This window comes from Scyliorhinus torazame, chromosome 1 (assembly GCF_047496885.1).
Source record: "Scyliorhinus torazame isolate Kashiwa2021f chromosome 1, sScyTor2.1, whole genome shotgun sequence".
Taxonomy (NCBI): domain Eukaryota; kingdom Metazoa; phylum Chordata; class Chondrichthyes; order Carcharhiniformes; family Scyliorhinidae; genus Scyliorhinus; species Scyliorhinus torazame.
The window spans coordinates 379,924,993-379,942,386 of NC_092707.1; the positions used below are offsets into that span (position 1 = coordinate 379,924,993).

At 47.3% G+C, this 17,394-nt stretch overlaps 1 protein-coding gene across 3 annotated transcripts in view; it reads left to right on the plus strand.

The window, feature by feature from the left end:
• Positions 1–17,394, plus strand: part of ttc27 (tetratricopeptide repeat domain 27) — a 328,446-nt gene that overhangs the window by 36,800 nt on the left and 274,252 nt on the right. For all 3 annotated transcript variants that reach the window (XM_072512247.1, XM_072512241.1, XM_072512254.1), the window contains one exon: positions 5,561–5,701. In XM_072512247.1, coding sequence (XP_072368348.1) covers positions 5,561–5,701 — 141 coding nt within the window. The remainder of the gene's footprint in view (positions 1–5,560; positions 5,702–17,394) is intronic.

Consider the following 17,394-nt stretch of genomic DNA (forward strand, 5'->3'; position numbering starts at 1 on the left):
GGTGGTGGCAGATCAGGGGATTAGATATGTGATTGTGACAGGGGAGCTGGAAGGGAGGTTAATAGCGCTGTTAAGTGTATATGGTCCCAATTGGGACGATGTGGGATTTGCAAAGAAGGTGTTTGGGGCCATCCCTGACTTGGACAAACACAAACTGATAGTGGGGGGGGGGGGGGGGGGGGGGTCTGGAACTGGGGTCTGGAACCTTGTGCAGGAGCCAAGGCTGGGCATGTCACGGCCGCGCTCGCTGGTCCCATCAGGGCGGGGGGCGAAGGCATTGGCTGGGCTAATGCTGGAAATGGGAGGGGTGGACCCTTGGAGGTTTCTGCACCCGAGGGAGCGGGAGTACTCGTTTTTCTCAACTGTCCATAAGGTATACTCGCGGATCGACTTTTTCGTGGTGGGGAAGGCTTTGCTGGCTGGGGTTAATCATAGAATTTACAGTGCAGAAGGTTAAGGGGTCGGAATACTCGGCAATTGCAGTATCAGATCAAGCTCCGCATTGGGTGGATATGGTACTGGAGAAGGGGATAGCGCAGAGGCCGGGGTGGAAATTAGATGTGGGACTTTTGCGGGACCAAGTGTTCTGTGACAAAATTGAAAGGTAATTGTACGTTTCAACTGTACGGGTGAGGTGTCAAAGGCAGTTGTCTGGTTGTCTGGGAGGCTCTAAAGGCGGTGGTGAGGGGTGAGGTGATTTTGTTTAAGGCCAGGGTCGACAAAGAGGAGAGGTTGGAGTGGCAGAGGGTAATAGATGAGATGTTGGAGGTAGATAGGAGTTATACAGAAGATGGGGACCCAGCGAAGCTGGAAAAGAGGAAGGAACTACAGGCGAGCGTTGACCGGCTATCTACCAGGAAGGTGGTGCGCCAACTGAGGCGAGCAAGGGGTGCAGTTTACGAACATGGAGATAAGAACATGTATGTTAGCAGGTCAGCTCCGGAGGGACGCTGCGGCAAGGGAAATTGTTCAGGTGAGGGATAGGGCAGGGAAGTTGGTGGTGGCTCTGGATCTGATTAACAAGGTTTTTGAGGCATTTTATGAGAGGTTGTACAGGTCAGAGCCACCTGGGGGAGACCGTGAGATGCAGGAATTTCTAGATGGGTTGGAGTACCCGAGGTTAGGGGAGGGGGACAGGGCTACATTAGAAGGAGCGATAGTGGAGCAGGAGATAAAGGATGCGATTGGGAGGATGCAGTCGGGGAAGGTGGCAGGGTCGGATGGGTTTCTGGTGGAATATTATAAAAAATTCAAGGATAAGCTGGCACCCCTGATGGTGGGGATGTTTGAAGAGGCGATAGGGAAGGGGGTGTTGCCACAAATTTTGGGGCATGCATTGATTTCCCTGTTGCTAAAAAAAGATAAGGACCCGACGGAGTGTGGGTTGTATAGGCCCATATCGCATCTGAATGTGGACGCAAAGGTATTGGCGAAGGTACTGGCGGGTAGGCTGGAGGAGTGCCTCCCGAAGGTGATAGGTGAGGATCAGACGGGGTTCGTGAGAGGGAGGCAGCTCTTTTCAAACATTAGGAGGGTATTGAACGTCGTTATGGCACCAGCGGAGGGGAAGGAAACAGAGGGAGTTGTGGCATTGGACGCAGAGAAGGCATTTGACCGGGGAGAATGGGGGTACTTGATGGCAGTTCTGGAGCGGTTTGGGATTGGACCAAGATTTGTGAACTGGGTAAAGCTACTATATAAGGAGCCGATGGCAAGTGCCCGCGCAAACAACATCAGCTCAAGATACTTTTCTCTCCACCGTGGGACTAGGCAGGGATGTCCTATGTCTCCCCTGCTGTTTGCACTCGCGATCGACCCATTGGCCATCGCATTAAGAGGTTCGGGGTATGGAAAGGAGTAGTGCGCGGGGCGGGGGGGATAGAGCATAGGGTGTCCTTATATGCCGATGATTTGCTGTTATACGTGTCGGAACCGAGTGTGTCGATAGGGGGAATATTGGAGCTGCTTTGAGTGTTTGGGTCTTTCTCGGGGTACAAGCTGAATCTAGACAAGAATGAGTATTTTGTGGTGTCAAGGCCGGGGGTGGGGGCAGGGGTGGGGGGGGCTGCCATTCCGTAGGGCAGGGACTCACTTTAGGTACTTGGGGGTGCAGGTTGCCCGGGAGTGGGGGGGGGGGGGGGGGGGGGGGGGGGCGGGAGTGGGGGGGGGGGCGGGAGTGGGGCGGGGGGGGGGGGGGGGGGAGTGGGGCGGGGGGGGGGGGGGGGGGCTCTGCAGGTACAACAGTTCTCGTTCGGTGGGGAGAATGAAAGCTGATCTGGCAAGGTGGGATGGCTTCAACACACTCAAATTGCAGAGCAATGAAAGATTAAAGAATTCAGTGAATCTTGAGACCCTTTCAATCCAGAACTACAATAAGTAAACGCTGCCTGGGTAGCATTTGAATACTGCAAAGCCTTCTTTATGCAGATGGGTACTGCACATTAATGCTCAAAATCCTTATTCGGAAAGTAAATTTAAAATTGAAAGCAGATACTTGGTAGAACTCCAGGTCTATAAAATTAATTAATGAACTAAACCCTTTTTGCTGTATGAACTGTTTTAAGTAGAATTGCCAAAAATTTGGGGTGGGGGGGTATGTCTCTGAAATATTTCACTAATTGTTAGCATTTTGTGTTCTCTGCAAAGGATTTTCAAGGCCTTTAAAACATTTTTTATCAGAGTTACAAAGCTAGAGCTCAGAGTGTGGACAGGGGCAAACCCCTAATCCAGCTCCTAGCCTGCTCCAAAAACTAATTCAAATTGATGGTCTCCACAAGAGAGACATACCAGATCCAGGTATTACACCTGACCTCACGCTCATCTTAGCCAAAAGGCCGAGAAGCGATAAAGACCTTGTGTTTTATGCACTGTACTTTCTGTACTGTATAACTGCATTATAAATTATTACAGTACTGTTCCAGGGGTACTGGGAGCCTGGTTTTATCTCTGTTTCCATCCATCAGTTGGCAGCCTTGGCAGTGAGTGTTAATGGGTCACGTGACTGTGGGGTTGTTGCATTTGTCCGCTCCCTCCCATATCCAGTACAACAAACTTTGCAACAGACGGTCAGACATAGAAACCCTGGCAGATTTCTTTCTTTAGTAACTTGAGGAAGCCAGCGGTCAGAGAGCAGAGGTTTATTTAACTATATATTCTTCTCAAGGCAGCACCTCGCTCCCAGTCTTTGCTGGGAGAACTAACAACACCAGGTCCTGCTTTTGGCCGGCTTTTATAGTTGTTTGTAACCAGCTCCAGCTGGGTGGCCTCCACTCCTATCTGGGAAGCTCATACCCCACAGGTCCTACAATGGTTAGCCCGTGGTCCTTGTGGGGGATATAACACTTTCCCATTGGCTAATCCCCAGCTTGGTGACACTAGAACCAATTGTAGCATCTCTACTCCTCGCTAGCTCAGATATCTTAGTGCTTATCAGGATTGGATCTGGAATCTTTGATTCATATGGCCTGATAACTACACCAAGAATTAAAAGTCCCCCACTGAGCATCTAGGGTTAGTAGAAGGCAATTAAATCTAGATTTAACCGGGAATATAGCTAGTGACTGAATGTGTCTGGTGCAGGCAGTTTACATTACCAGGGATGCTTAGATAGGTTAACTGCTGCACTGTGTCGGATACAGTATACAGAATGGTCTGTGAATTAGAAATAAAATTCATTCTCAGGATGTAGGTGTCACTGGCTAAACCAGTATTTATTGCAAAACCCTAATAGCCTTCGCGAAGGTGGTGGTGAGCTGTCTTCTTGAACTGCTGCAATACATGAGGTGTATGTATATCCACTGCTATTTGGGAGGGAGTTCCAGGATTTTGACCCAACAACAGTGAAAGAATGGTGATGTATTTCCAAGTTAGGATGGAAAGTGGCTTGGGATGAACCTTCAGGTGGCGAGTGTGTGTGTGGGGGTGTGTATGTGCGTGTATTGAGAAGGGGAACAGGGTAGCATGTTCTAATGGAGTTTGCGAGTGATGTTTGCCCTTGGAGTTTGCCTGAAGTGGCTCTTTTCTTGGCCGTGGTCTCGGGGAGTGTGGTAGCATGAGGTAATATGAGGAGGTACAGTTAAATCACTGTTGACAAAGGAAGAATTTTACAGATCAACACAACTCCCAATGCAGGGCTAGTTCTCTCGACACCCGGGCTTATTCCGAAGATCCCCGACTCCACGCCCTGGCACCCGATAGGCCCAGGTTTGCACGCTCCATCCCTATAGGTTCCAGGCGAGTCAAGCAGCCTGTGAAGGATCACCCATTAAAGGGGTCACACTATCACAAGGAGGCTGCTGAGGGAATAGCAAATGTTGTCCCCCACAGTGTGGGAAGGAACATCCACACATAGCAGGCCACCTGATTGGCACACATCTACTTCCGTAGATATTTGCTCGCTCCACCCTGGAGCGCAGTGGCAGCAATGTGTACTGTCTACAAGATGCACTGCAGTAACTTAACAGCTCTCCTTAGGTGGTACCGTCAAAACCCACAACTTATGCCACCTAGAAGGACAAGGGCAGCAGGCAGGTGGGAAGACCACGGTTCCTTTCCAAGCTCCACTCACCATCCTGACTTGGAAATATATCGCCTTTGCTTCACTGTCATTGGGTCAAAATCCTGGAAACCCCTCTGGAATAGCATTATGAGTGTACTTACACCACATGGACTGCAGAGGGTCAACAAGGCAGCTTATCACCTTCTCAGGGGCAATTAGAAATGGGCAACAAATGCTGGCCTAGCCAGCGATGGTCACATCCCACAAGAGAATAAAAAACACTCCATGCTGAAGGCAGGCAGGCTCCTTGAAAAAAATGAACACCACCCTGCAGCTTGATCTGTCCATATTCAGTGAGCCAGACACCCATTTCAGTTACTCCTCGCTAATCCACGGTTACTGAAACCTATTGCTCGGTCCCACCCAGGACTAGGGATCAAAACTGATATTGAGGCTTTTCCCTGGAATAATTCACAGTTGGGTGACTGGACTGTGTTTTCCCGAGTATTCTAGAACTAACTGAGTCGGGTTTGTTGGGCAGCTTGATGCTTTCCCCTAAAGTATAAATGTCGATGTGTTTCAATGGGGAGAGATGGTGGCAGAATGGCAATGTAAGTGGGCTTGTAATCCAGGCTAATGTTCTGGGGACATGGGTTCAAATCCCACGATGGCAGCTGGTGGAATTTACATTCACTCAATTAAAAAAGGAAATCTGGAACTGAAAACTAGTCTCTGTAAACGATGGGCTGAGTAGGTTCTTTCTGTGCAGTGACCATTCTATGGTATGCATGCTTGCTACAGTCGCACCATTTGGATATGGGCTGCTGGTTGGATGCTGAGGGTACACTTGCCTTTCTGTAGGCAGTTTTGTGGCTGAGCGCATAGTTCACTGGAAGAGAGATTTGCTGAAGACCTCCCAACTAAGGGAGTCTTTGTGGATACCCAGTACTTTCAAGTGAGGGAAGAGGGATGGGAGCCGTGGGAAGCCAAAGAAGCTTAGTTTGATTCACACACACATATATATATATATATTTATATATATAACATTGTGTTTTATTTCAGCCTCAAAGCTTGCGAGCCGCTCTGTTGAACAGTTTGGTTTTGGACGGGGAAACAATTTACAGCCTTGTCGCCAATCCCATCCTTCTGATGTTAGCCCGGACAATCCTGGTGAACTGCAGGAGTAAACTGAACCTTTTCCAGGTAGGTGTACATCTATATTTAATGTTCTTGTATTGAAAATCGATATTTAATACATGCAAATTACAGGCCTGTTTCATTTATTTTGATGTTTATGAGGAGCAGCTTTAAAGAGGAAGAGCCTATTGGTGGAGGTGGTGCAAGGATAGACCCTTTGATGTCTCCAGAGATATGAAAACGCTGTAGTGTTTAAATGGGCAGAAGCTCAACTTTTTTTAAATAATGTTTTTATTCTCCATTTTCACATTTACCTTCAAAATTTACACCCCGCCCACAAACAGTAAACGGTAACAAATACAAAATCAATCCCCTTAACAATACCAACGATCCCATCCTCCCATCACCCCAAACAACGGCCCACCAGTCAATATATGCTTGCAATGAAACAAACCCTCTCCCGGTGGCAACAAAAAAACAAAGGAGAAAAAGAAAAAGGAGTCCGAGACTGCCCATGGTCACCATTGGCCTGTAGAGTCCACCCCCCCCCCCTTTACACTCAGTGCCATCCAACCTCTGAAAGAGTACCGTACATGATACCCAAGAGTTGTACCCCCCCCACCCCCAGTCTCCAACTCCTCCCGTCCACTGCCTCTTGTAAAACACCTCCCCCCAACCTCGGTTCCTTCCCCCCAACTTTCCACCCCAGCTAGACCACTCGGACCCTGTTCTGCTCCGATGGCCGCAGCCCCTCCCCCCACCTCACTCCCGTTCACTGGCCGGCTTAAACCGGCCAGCGTGGAGGCCCCCGCCCGGGTCCCTTTCCCCCTTGCCTGGCCCTAGGAAAGCCCAGAGATCCCCTTTTAGCACACACACCCCGCATATCCACCTGCACCCCAAAGAGCCGTCATTTCGAGTGAAAGTCCTATCATTTCCCTTGTCCAAATATATACAACATTGGCTCCTTTAGCCTCTACACCCGCGCGCAGTGATACAAAAAAGAAGAAATTACAGTCATGAGGTTACATCGGCACATGGCCATTTCTCAATTTCTCAGTTCTGCCACAGTCCTTCTGCCTTCGCAAACTCCTCCGCTGCTTCCGCCGTTCCAAAATAAAAGTCCCTGAGCTTGTAAGTCACCCTCAGCTTCGCTGGATATATAATGCTGCACTGCACCTTGCTAATGTACAGTGCCCTCTTCACCCGGTTGAAGGCAGCCCGCCTCCTCGCCAGCTCCACCGTAAAGTCCTGGTATACACGTATACCAGCTCCAGCCCACTAGACCACCCGCTTCTGCTTGGCCCAGCTCAGGACCTTCTCCTTCACACTGTACCTACGGAAGCACAGAGTCACTACCCTTGGCGGCTCACTCGCCTTTGGTACAGGCCTCCACGACCGATGAGCCCGATCCAGTTCATATCGGGGGGGATCCTCCCCCTCCCCCAATAGTTTCGCCAGCATCGCGGCAAAATACTCAGTCGGCCTCGGTCCTTCAACTCCTTTGGGCAGCCCCACAATCCTCAAATTCTGTCCCCTGGATCTGTTTTCCAGGTCTTCCATTTTTCCTCGCAGATCCTTGATAATGTCCATCACCTTCCGCATCTCCTTCCCCATCGAGGCAAGTTGATCACCGTGCTGCAATAATGTCTCCTCCACTTCCTTCAGCACCTCCCCTTGCTCTCGCACCTCCGCCACTGCGCTCGCCACCGCCTTCGTCACCGGGGAAATCGCCTCCTCCACCAGCACTCTCAAAACCTCTCTCATCTCCTTCCTCATTGTCTCATTGTATTTTGTAAACTGCCTTTCGAATTCCGCAGCCATCACCGTAGTTATTTCTTCAGCCGTAAGCAATGCGGCCTCCCCTGGTGCTCCAGCCTCCACTTTCCTTGGTGACCCCGCGGTGACCCTTCCACTCCCCGACGGACCTTCAGCTGTTTTCCTCACGGACGTTCTTTTGCTCACCCTGAAGATTTTTCTTCACAGTGCCTTCACTCTGCCGCCTCTGTGCCTTCTCCCTGCTTTTGCCGCCTCCGTGGACCCTGGGACCGAGTTTAAAGCCCCGAAAATGCCGTTCTCGAACGGGAGCCCTCCATTGTGCGGCCGCCTCCCGCCCGCCGTCCGGCAGAAGCTCAACTTGACGTTGAATAGAATGTCACGGTTGCCAATAGTGTGGTGTGGTCTGAGACGGTGATGCAAGTGTGTAGCGAGGCTGAGAAGGCCGAGAGGAATAGTGCAGCACTTTTACAATGTCAGATTATGCCTGGGAGGCTTCGAGTAAGGACGTTTCAGTGCTATGGTGGGTGGAAACCTGATTGGAGAGATTCAAACATGGAGCTGTTAGAAAGATTGGCACAGAGTTAGGAGGTGTGATAGAATAGGATCCCTGCAGTGCTGAAGGAGGCCGTTCGGCTTATCGAGTACAATAGTACAAGTTCGGAAGTGCAAGCCCCCTCCCCCTGGACCTGCCAGCGACAGGGGAAGACAGTCCCACCTCAATAAATCTGCTTTCACCCTCCCAACCAGATTTGCAAAGTTCAGCTTATAAAGCCGCGCCCAATCCCGGACCACCTTCACCCCCAAATACCTGAAATGGGTTGTTGCCACCCGAAACGGCAACCCCTCCGCTGGAGACGATACCACAAAATACTAGCTTTTCCCTAAATTCAACTTGCGTTGTGAAAACGCCCCAAACTCTTAAGCAGACCCATTATGTCACCCACCGAAGAGCACGGGTCCGAAATATATAACAGCACGCCATCCGCGCACAGAGACACCTTGACCCCTGCGGCACCTCACTAGTTACAGTTCACCAGCCGGAAAAGGACCCATTTACCTCGACCCTCTGCTTTCTGTCAGTCAGCCAGTCCTCAATCCAATCTACTACTCTACCCCGAATGGTCTGCAATCTCAACTTCTGTATTAGTGTTTTATGCAACACCTTGTGAAACACCTTCTGGTAGCCTGACATACCCTTCATAAAACCACGCTGACAATGGTGGATTGAGGTCTTTCCAAATATTCAGTTACCTCCTCCTTAATGATTGAGTCCAGCAACTTCCCCAACACAGAGGTCAAGCGAACCAGTCTGTAGTTTCTTACTTTTTGCCCCTCTCCCTTTTTGAATAGGGGTGTCACAATAGCGTGTTGCCAATCCACCGGGATCCTTCCAGAATCCAGAGAGTTCTGAAATATCATAACCAGTGCATCCATTATCTTTGCTGCCATCTCCCTTAATACCCTAGGGTGTAGGCCATCAGGTCCCACAGACGTATCTGCCTTTAATCCCATTAATTTACTCAATACTGTCTCCCTAGTGATGGTTATTGCACCAAATTCCTCTGCATTAATTGTAGTTTTTGGAATAACAATTATTATTTTCTACCGAGAAGACAGTGCCTCCGCCATCTCTGTGTTCACCATTATTACTGCACCAGTATCGTCCTCTAAAGGGCCAGCATTTACTTTAGCTATTCTCCTCCTCTTTATATACTTATAGAAGCGTTTGGTATCAGTGTTTATGTTTTCTGCTAGTTTCCTTTTGTAGGGCTGGTTTAGCACAGTGGGCTAAACAACTGGCTTGTAATGCAGAACAATGCCTGCAGCGCGGGTTCAATTCCCGTACCGACCTCCGTGAACAGGTGTTGGAATGTGGCGGCTAGGGGCTTTTCACAGTAACTTCATTGAACCCTACTTGTGACAATAAGCGATTTTTATTATTCGTTCATCTTGACTCTTTTGATTTTATTTTTAGCAGCCTTTTGCTAAACCTTAACGTTCTTCCAATCCTCCAGCTTACCACTGGCTTTTGCTGTATGGTATGCCCTAGGTTTGCCTTTGTCTTCCTTGACTTCCTTGGAACGTTTTTCTCCCCTTTACAATTCCTCTTCCTCTCAGGAATGTACTTTAATTGAGAGGTATTTAATATCTCCCTGAACATATGCCATTGTTTCCCAACTGTCCTACCCTCCATTATTTCTGCCCAATCATAAAACTCTAGAATGGCACTCTGTCTTCTCCTGCTCAATTTGAAATTCTAGCATGCTGTGATCAGTCCTTCCAAGAGGATCCTTAATGACAAGACTATTGATAAACTCTTCTTTGTTGCATAATACTAGATCTAAAATAACCTGCTCGCTGGTTGGCTCCATAACCCATTGCTCCAAGAAACAATCCCTCATACACTCTTACGAAATTTCCCTCGAGGCTACCCTTGTCAATTTGATTAGTCCGGTCAATATGCATATTAAAATCACCCATGGTTACCGTTGTGCCCTTCTCACAAGCCCTCATTATTTCTTGGTTTGCCCTATGCCCCACTTTGGAGGTATTGCTCATGGACCTGTAAATTACTCCTACCAAGGAGTTTTCCCCTTGTTTTTTATTTCCACCCAGATCGATTCAATACTTTGGCCCTTAGTACCAATATAATTTCTCAATATAGCCTTGATGTCATCCTTTTAAAAATAAATTTAGAGTGCCCAATTCATTTTTTCCAATTAAGGGGCAATTTAGCGTGGCCAATCCACCTACCCTGCACATCTTTGGGCTGTGGGGGCAAAACTCACGCACACATGGGGAGAATGTGCAAACTTCACACGGACAGTGACCCAGAGCCGGGATCGAACCTGGAACCTCGGCGCCGTAAGGCAGCAGCGCTAACTGCACCACCGTGCTGCCCCCTTGATGTAATCTTTAACCAATAAAGCAACTCTACCTCCTGTTCCATCCTGTCTATCCTTTCGGAATACTTAGTACCCTTGGACATTCAACTCCTGGTCCCGGTCCTCCTGTAACCATGTTTCAGTAATCGCCGACAAATCATGCCCATTTGTCTCTGTTTGTGCCGTCAGCTCATTGATCTTATTCCGAATACTGCGTGCGTTTCGGTACAAGGTTTTTCAATATGACCTACTGATTTGTCTTTCCCTTGAAGGATTTTCTTGGGCGCTATGCTTTTCACACATTTTGACCGTCTTTATTAATCTCTGATAACTCCGCCTCTCCCCAACTTTCACTTCCACAGTCTCCTTACCTTTCTTACATTACCCTTCCCCTCTGTAGTCATTAGACTGGTCCTGCCTGTTTATCCTTTAACTTCTACCTTCTCCTCACATGCTGACCTGCTTTTGTTCCCATTAACCATTATACTTCTTGTAGTTTTACTCTTCCCTTCCTCCACATTTGCTAGTTTAAAGTCTTTGTGAGCACTCTATTTATCCTTTCCGCGAGAACACTGCTCCCAGATCCGTTCAGGTGGAGACCGTCCCAACGGTACAGATACCTCCTGTCCCAATCCTAATGCCAGTGCCCCATGAAATGGACCCCCTCTTTCCCACACCACTCCTTTAGCTAAGTGTTTTCTTCCCAAATTTTCTCATCCCTTTGCCAATTTGCACGTGGCGCGGGTAAGACGAGGCAGGGGTGGCAATTTTGACATGAATTATCATATTCATCAAATTATGTTTCACAGATTACAATTGTCCGATTTAAACACATAAGCTCTGGGTTGTTGGACTGTACCGTAAGCAGAACACAACAGGACTCTACATTGTACTGATGATATTGACCATCTAGGATCCACGGCTGGCTCAGAAGCCGATATCCCAAAATTAACATGGCATTGTTCTGTGAGCGGTCACAGGCACAGAGCCTAATTTTGCAGAGCCGGCTCGAAGGGCTGAATGGCCTACTCCCGCTCTTGTTTTCTATGTTTCTCTGTTACCCCTAACCCTCAGTAGTGCAGCGTAAATGGTACAGTTGGGAGGACAAGGCAGAAATTAATATTATTTTCAGTTCTGGATGAAACTCGTGATCCAATTTCTAAAGACCCACAGTTGTCCATTGTTCTGTGTAGATTGTAATTAATTGGATGAAAACGATGAAGGTTCTTTTGTTAAACTTAGTCATTTTTTAGCTGTATGATGTACAACCAGTAGGGGGTGCACTTGCTTCACCTGGTGCTGTGCTCTGGAGCATGTGCTGGCTGTATTTCTGCATTTCCGTACGTGATGCCATCTAGTGGAAAGGTGCTCCTGCCAGCAATGTATATTCGACCTTTGAAAATTCTCTTTCCTTTTATTGTTTCAAAGAATATTTCTTTAAACTCAGTTATAGAACTTCTTGATTAGACTCCTCTGTAGAGAGCGGCATGGTAGGGCAGCACGGTGGCGCAGTAGTTAGCACTGCTGCCTCACGGCGCCGACGTCCCAGGTTCGATCCCGGCTTGGGTCACTGTCCGTGTGGAGTTTGCACATTCTCCCCGTGTTTGCATGGGTTTCGCCCCCACAACCCAAAGATGTGTAGGCTAGGTGGATTGTTCACGCTAAATTGCCCCTTAGTTGGAAAAAATGAATTGGGTACTCTAAAATTTCAAAAAAAGAGCAGCATGGTGGCTCAGTGGTTAGCACTGTTGCCTCACGGCAGTGCGGGCCCAGGTTTGATCCTGTCCCCGGGTCACTCCCCGTGTCTGTGTGGATCTCGCCCCCACAACCCAAAGATGTGCAGGGTAGGTGAATTGGCCATGCTAAATTGCCCCTTAATTGAAAAAAAAAAAATTGGATACTCTAAATTTAAAAAAACAAGATTCTTCTGTAAGAAGATTAATCTACAACCAGGAATGGATATATGAATACATGATTTGAAAAAAACATGTATATTTTTTCTTAAATGCTGGCTGTCACCTTTAATGTTATTAACCCTGTAGCAATTGATAGCCATAGCTAACCCATGGTATAGCGGAGACAGCTCACTACTTCAAAAAGATTAACAATTTTATGATATTCTTCCCCAAAAAGTAAAAGTATGTGACACGGTGGGTTAGACCTGTCCTTTCACAACTGGGACATGGATTTCATTCCAACCCAGGCTGTTGGGGTGAAAGTTTGCCCTCTTGTAGGAGTTACCAGTAAAATTATTTGTCTTAATCCAGTTTTGTTCATCAAACCTTTGGTTGCGGACGCGGATTGACTCATGGTCCGCCAGTATCTTAATTTTTAGAACTCTTACCCTTGTGTTTCAATCCACATCACCTTGCCACTCCCTATTTCTGAAACTGCCTCTAACCCAACAAGCCCCCCAAGACAACTGCACTCCTCCAATTGTGACTCCGGGTATCTGCGGTTTTAATTGTCCATCCTTGGAGGTGCTACCTTCAAATCTACGCCCTTATCGTAGGAATCCCTCCCTAATCCACAACCAGCACAGCATCAGGAACCCACTCTGTGCCTCGACTCCTTTTTTAAGACAGTCCTAAAAACCTGCATCTTTGACCAAGCTTTTGGTCACATTTCCTTGTGCAGCTCAGTGTCTCATTTTGTCTGATTATGTTCCTGTGAACCACCATGGGATGTTTTAGGAGCCACGGGCTCAGGGGAGGTTAGTAAAGTGTCCAGACCACGCAATAGAACAGTGTATAGAAGGTGGCAGGAATCTAACCTCAGGCAGAGCAAATGAAGGTGACAAATGTGAGAAGGGAAGTGGTCAATGCAAGACTGAGGGTGTTGTACCCAAATGAGCGCAGCATACGGAACAAAGTAAATGAACTTTTTGCACAAATTGAAATTGGTCGGAACGATGTGGGCATCACGGAGACGTGGCTGTAAGGGGATCAGGGCTGGGATCTAAATATCCAAGGATATATGTTCTATCGATAGAACAGGCAGATGGGCAAAGGGGGCGGGTTGCATTGTTAGTAAGGAATGAAGTTAAATCGACAGCAAGGAGCGATATAGGATCAGAAGGCATAGAATCTCTGTGGGTCGAGTTGAGCAAAGGTAAAAAGACCCTGAAGGGAGTTCAGTGCAGGCCCCTAGCGCTAGTCAGGATGTGGGGACGAAAATAAATCAGGAGATAGAAAAGGCATCTAAGAAAAGAAATATTACAATAATCAATATGCAGGTGGATTGGGAAAATCGGGTTGGTAGTGGATCCCAAGAAAAGGAATTTGTGGAATATATAAGAGATGGTTTTTTGGAGCAGCTTGTGGTAGAGCCCACTATAATAATAATAACTAGCAAACAGCAATTCTGGATTTGGTGATGTGTAATAAGGCAGAGATAAGGAAACTTAAGGTGAAGGAACCCTTAGAGGGCAGTGACCACAATATGATAGAATTTACCCTGCAGTTTGAGAGGAAGAAGCTGGAATCAGATGTAACAGCATTACAATTAAATAAAGGATAACTACTAGAACATGGGGGAGGAGCTGACCACAGTTGATTGGAAGGGGAACCTAGCAGGGAAGACAGTAAAACTACAATGGCAGGAGTTTGGGGAATTATTCAGGAGGCACAACAGAAATTCATCCTAAGGGTGAGGAAACATGTTAAGGGGAGGACAAGGCAACCATGGCTGATGAGGGAAGTCAAGGGCAGTATAAAAGCGAAAGAAAAAACATACAAAGTGGGAAGCGTTTACAAGCGAGCAGAGGACAACTAAAAAAGCAATAAGGGGAGAGAAGATGAATAATGAGTGCAAGCTAGCTAGTAATATAAAAGAAGATAGGAAGAGTTTCTTCCAATATATAAAAGGTAAGAGAGGCAAAAATAGACATTGGACCACTGGAAAATGAGGCTGGAGAAGTAATAATAGGAAACCAAGAAATGGCAGAGGAACTGAATAGTTACTTTGCATCTTCACGGTGGAAGACACTAGTGGGATCCCAGAGCTCCAGGAGGATCAGGGGCAGAGGTGAGTGAAGTGACCATCTCTAAGGAGAAGGTTCTGGGGAAAATGAAAGGTCTGAAGGTGCTTAAATCACCTGGACCGTATGGACAGCACCCCAGGGGTCTAAAGGAGATAGCTGAGGAGACTGTGGAGGCATTAGTGGCGATCTTTCAGGAAGCAATGGAGGTAGGGAGGGTCCCAGAGGACTGGAAAGTGGCCCACTGTTTAAGAAGGGAGGGAGGCATCTAGGGCAGCACGGTGGCACAGTGGGTTAGCCCTGCTGTCTCACGACGCTGAGGTCCCAGGTTCGATCCTGGCTTGGGTCACTGTCCGTGTGGAGCTTGCACATTCTCCCCGTGTTTGCCCACAACCCAAAAAGATGTATAGGTTAGGTGGATTGGTCACACTAAATTGCCCCTTAATTGAAAAAATTGAATTGGGTACTCTAAATTTATAAAGTGGGCAGCACGGTAGCATTGTGGATAGCACAATTGCTTCACAGCTCCAGGGTCCCAGGTTCGATTCCGGCTTGGTTCACTGTCTGTGCGGAGTCTGCACATCCTCCCCGTGTGTGCGTGGGTTTCCTCCGGGTGCTCCGGTTTCCTCCCACAGTCCAAAGATGTGCAGGTTAGGTGGATTGGCCATGCTAAATTGCCCTTAGTGTCCAAAATTGCCCTTAGTGTTGGGTGGGGTTACTGGGTTATGGGGATGGGGTGGAGGTGTTGACCTTGGGTAAGGTGCTCTTTCCAAGAGCCGGTGCAGACTCGATGGGCCGAATGGCCTCCTTCTGCACTGTAAATTCTATGAAAAAAAGAAGGGAAATTAATGGCCGGTTAGCCTGACTTTGGTCATTGGTAAGATTTTATAGTCAATTATTAAAGGTGAGATTGACGAGTACTTGGAAGTGCATGATAAAATAGGACTGAGTCAGCATGGCTTTGTCAAGGGGAGGTCATGTCTGACAAATCTGTTAGAATTCTTTGAGGAGATAACAAGGAAGTTAGGCAAAGGAGAACCTGTGGAGATTATCTATTTAGATTTCCAGAAGGCCTTTCACAAGATGCCGTCTAGGAGGCTGTTAAATACGCTAAGAGTCCATGGTGTTAAGAGTAAGATCCTGGCATGGATAGAGGATTGGCTGACTGGCAGAAGGCAGGAAGTTTCCACTAGTAAGAATAACTAGAGCCAGAGGACACAGTCTCAGAGTAAAGGGATGCTCCTTTAAAACAGAGATGAGGAGGAATTTCTTCAGTCAGAGGGTGGTGAATCTGTGGAACTCTTTGCCGTAGAAGGCTGTGGAGGCCAAATCACAGAGTGCCTTTAAGACAGAGATAGATAGGCTCTTGATTAATAAACGGATCAGGGGTTATGGGGAAAGGCAGGATAATGGGGACGAGGAACAAATGTGCCATGATTGAATGGCGGAGCAGACTCGATCGGCCGAGTGGCCTAATTGTGCTCCCATGCCTTATGGTCTTATTAAAGGAAGCATATGCAGGTTGTTGCTGTAGGAAACTTGACCGACAGTAAATAAACAATCCCCGATTCGGCAATCAAAAAGGCTCAACCATTTCCAGCTGCTTCATAAGTAAGCAACCTTCCTTCCATCATAAGGTCAGAAGTGGGAATGTTGACCGATGACTGCACAATGTTCAGCATCATTCACAACTGCTGAGGTATGGAAGCAGTCCATGTCCATATGCAGCTAGACCTGTGCAACATTCAGGTTTGGGCAGACCAGTATCAAGTAACATTTGTGCCACACAAGTGCCAAGCACTGACCAGCTCTAACAAGAGAGAATCCAACCCTTTCCTTCCAATGGCATTACTGTCAGTGAATCCCCCACTACTCAACATTCTGGGGGAACTGGACTAGCCACATAAATACAGTTACTACAAGAGCAAGTCATAGGCTGGGAATTCTGCAGCGAATAACTCACCACCTGACTCCCCAAAGCCTGTCTACCATCTACAAGGCACAAGTAGGAGTGTGACGGAATGCCTGGATGAGTGCAGCTCCAACAACGTTCAAGAAGCTCAACACCATCCAGGACAATTAAGCATATAAAATTTGCACCTCACCCACCAATTTCAGCATTCACTTTCTTCGCAAACACATAATTTGGACACCTGAAATGAGAGAGTTGTTATTCCCCAACACTAACTGTAGATGGGAATGTGTCGATCTCTACGTTCAGGCTAGATTTCACAATGTAAATGCATGTGCAACAATTCACATTTTTAAGATACGATCCTACATCTCTGCTGTTAAATAAACAGCCGCATGGAATTCAGAGTAACTTACCCACGCTGATCCTTCAACGTACTGAGATGGCCTAGAGTGCTTTGATGAAGTGGACATGGTTGTAATGGACAGCAAGCAGGAAAAGAGTTAGGGTATGTGACAAAATTCAATTGAAAGAGTCAGTTGTGGCTGTTGTAGGTGGCAGAAATGCTTTAAGTTGAACATTGCAGGTGTAGGACCAAGGCAGCTGAAAGCTTTGAAACTAATTGGAGGGGGGGGCGGGGGGGGGCAGAATACTGAATAAGAAGAGGCAGGAGAATACATACTGACTTGCTCAACATGTGGCACAATGGTAAGGAAGGGCAAATTTTCAAAATACATAATTAAGGACAAGGATTTGATTTTGTTGCATTGGGAAATTGGGAGACAGTGGAAGACAACAAGGTCAAGGACGCTGCGGCAATGGGATTTAACACAAGATGGTACAGTTTAATCCTGGATGTATCGGTAGCGCTGGGTGGAGTTTGGAAAGCTGGTGAGAAGAATATTGGAGCAGTCTAGTCAAAAAGAGGTGAGGGAAAGAATCGGGATTTCAGCAGAAGTTGGAAGTGATCTGAACTGTGTTACAGAGATGCAAATAGTCACCGACTACAATTTGCATTGGTATTGCAACAATATAGTAAAAATGTCTGAAGGAACTTTGCAGCAACATTTCGCAAAGTTTGACACCAAGCCACCAAAGGAGATATTAGGACAAAATTAGATCAAAGAGATAAGTTTTAAGGAGCGACTTAAAGAAGAAGAGAGAGAGGCAGATAATTTATAACATCTGAATGGTGCAATGATGAACA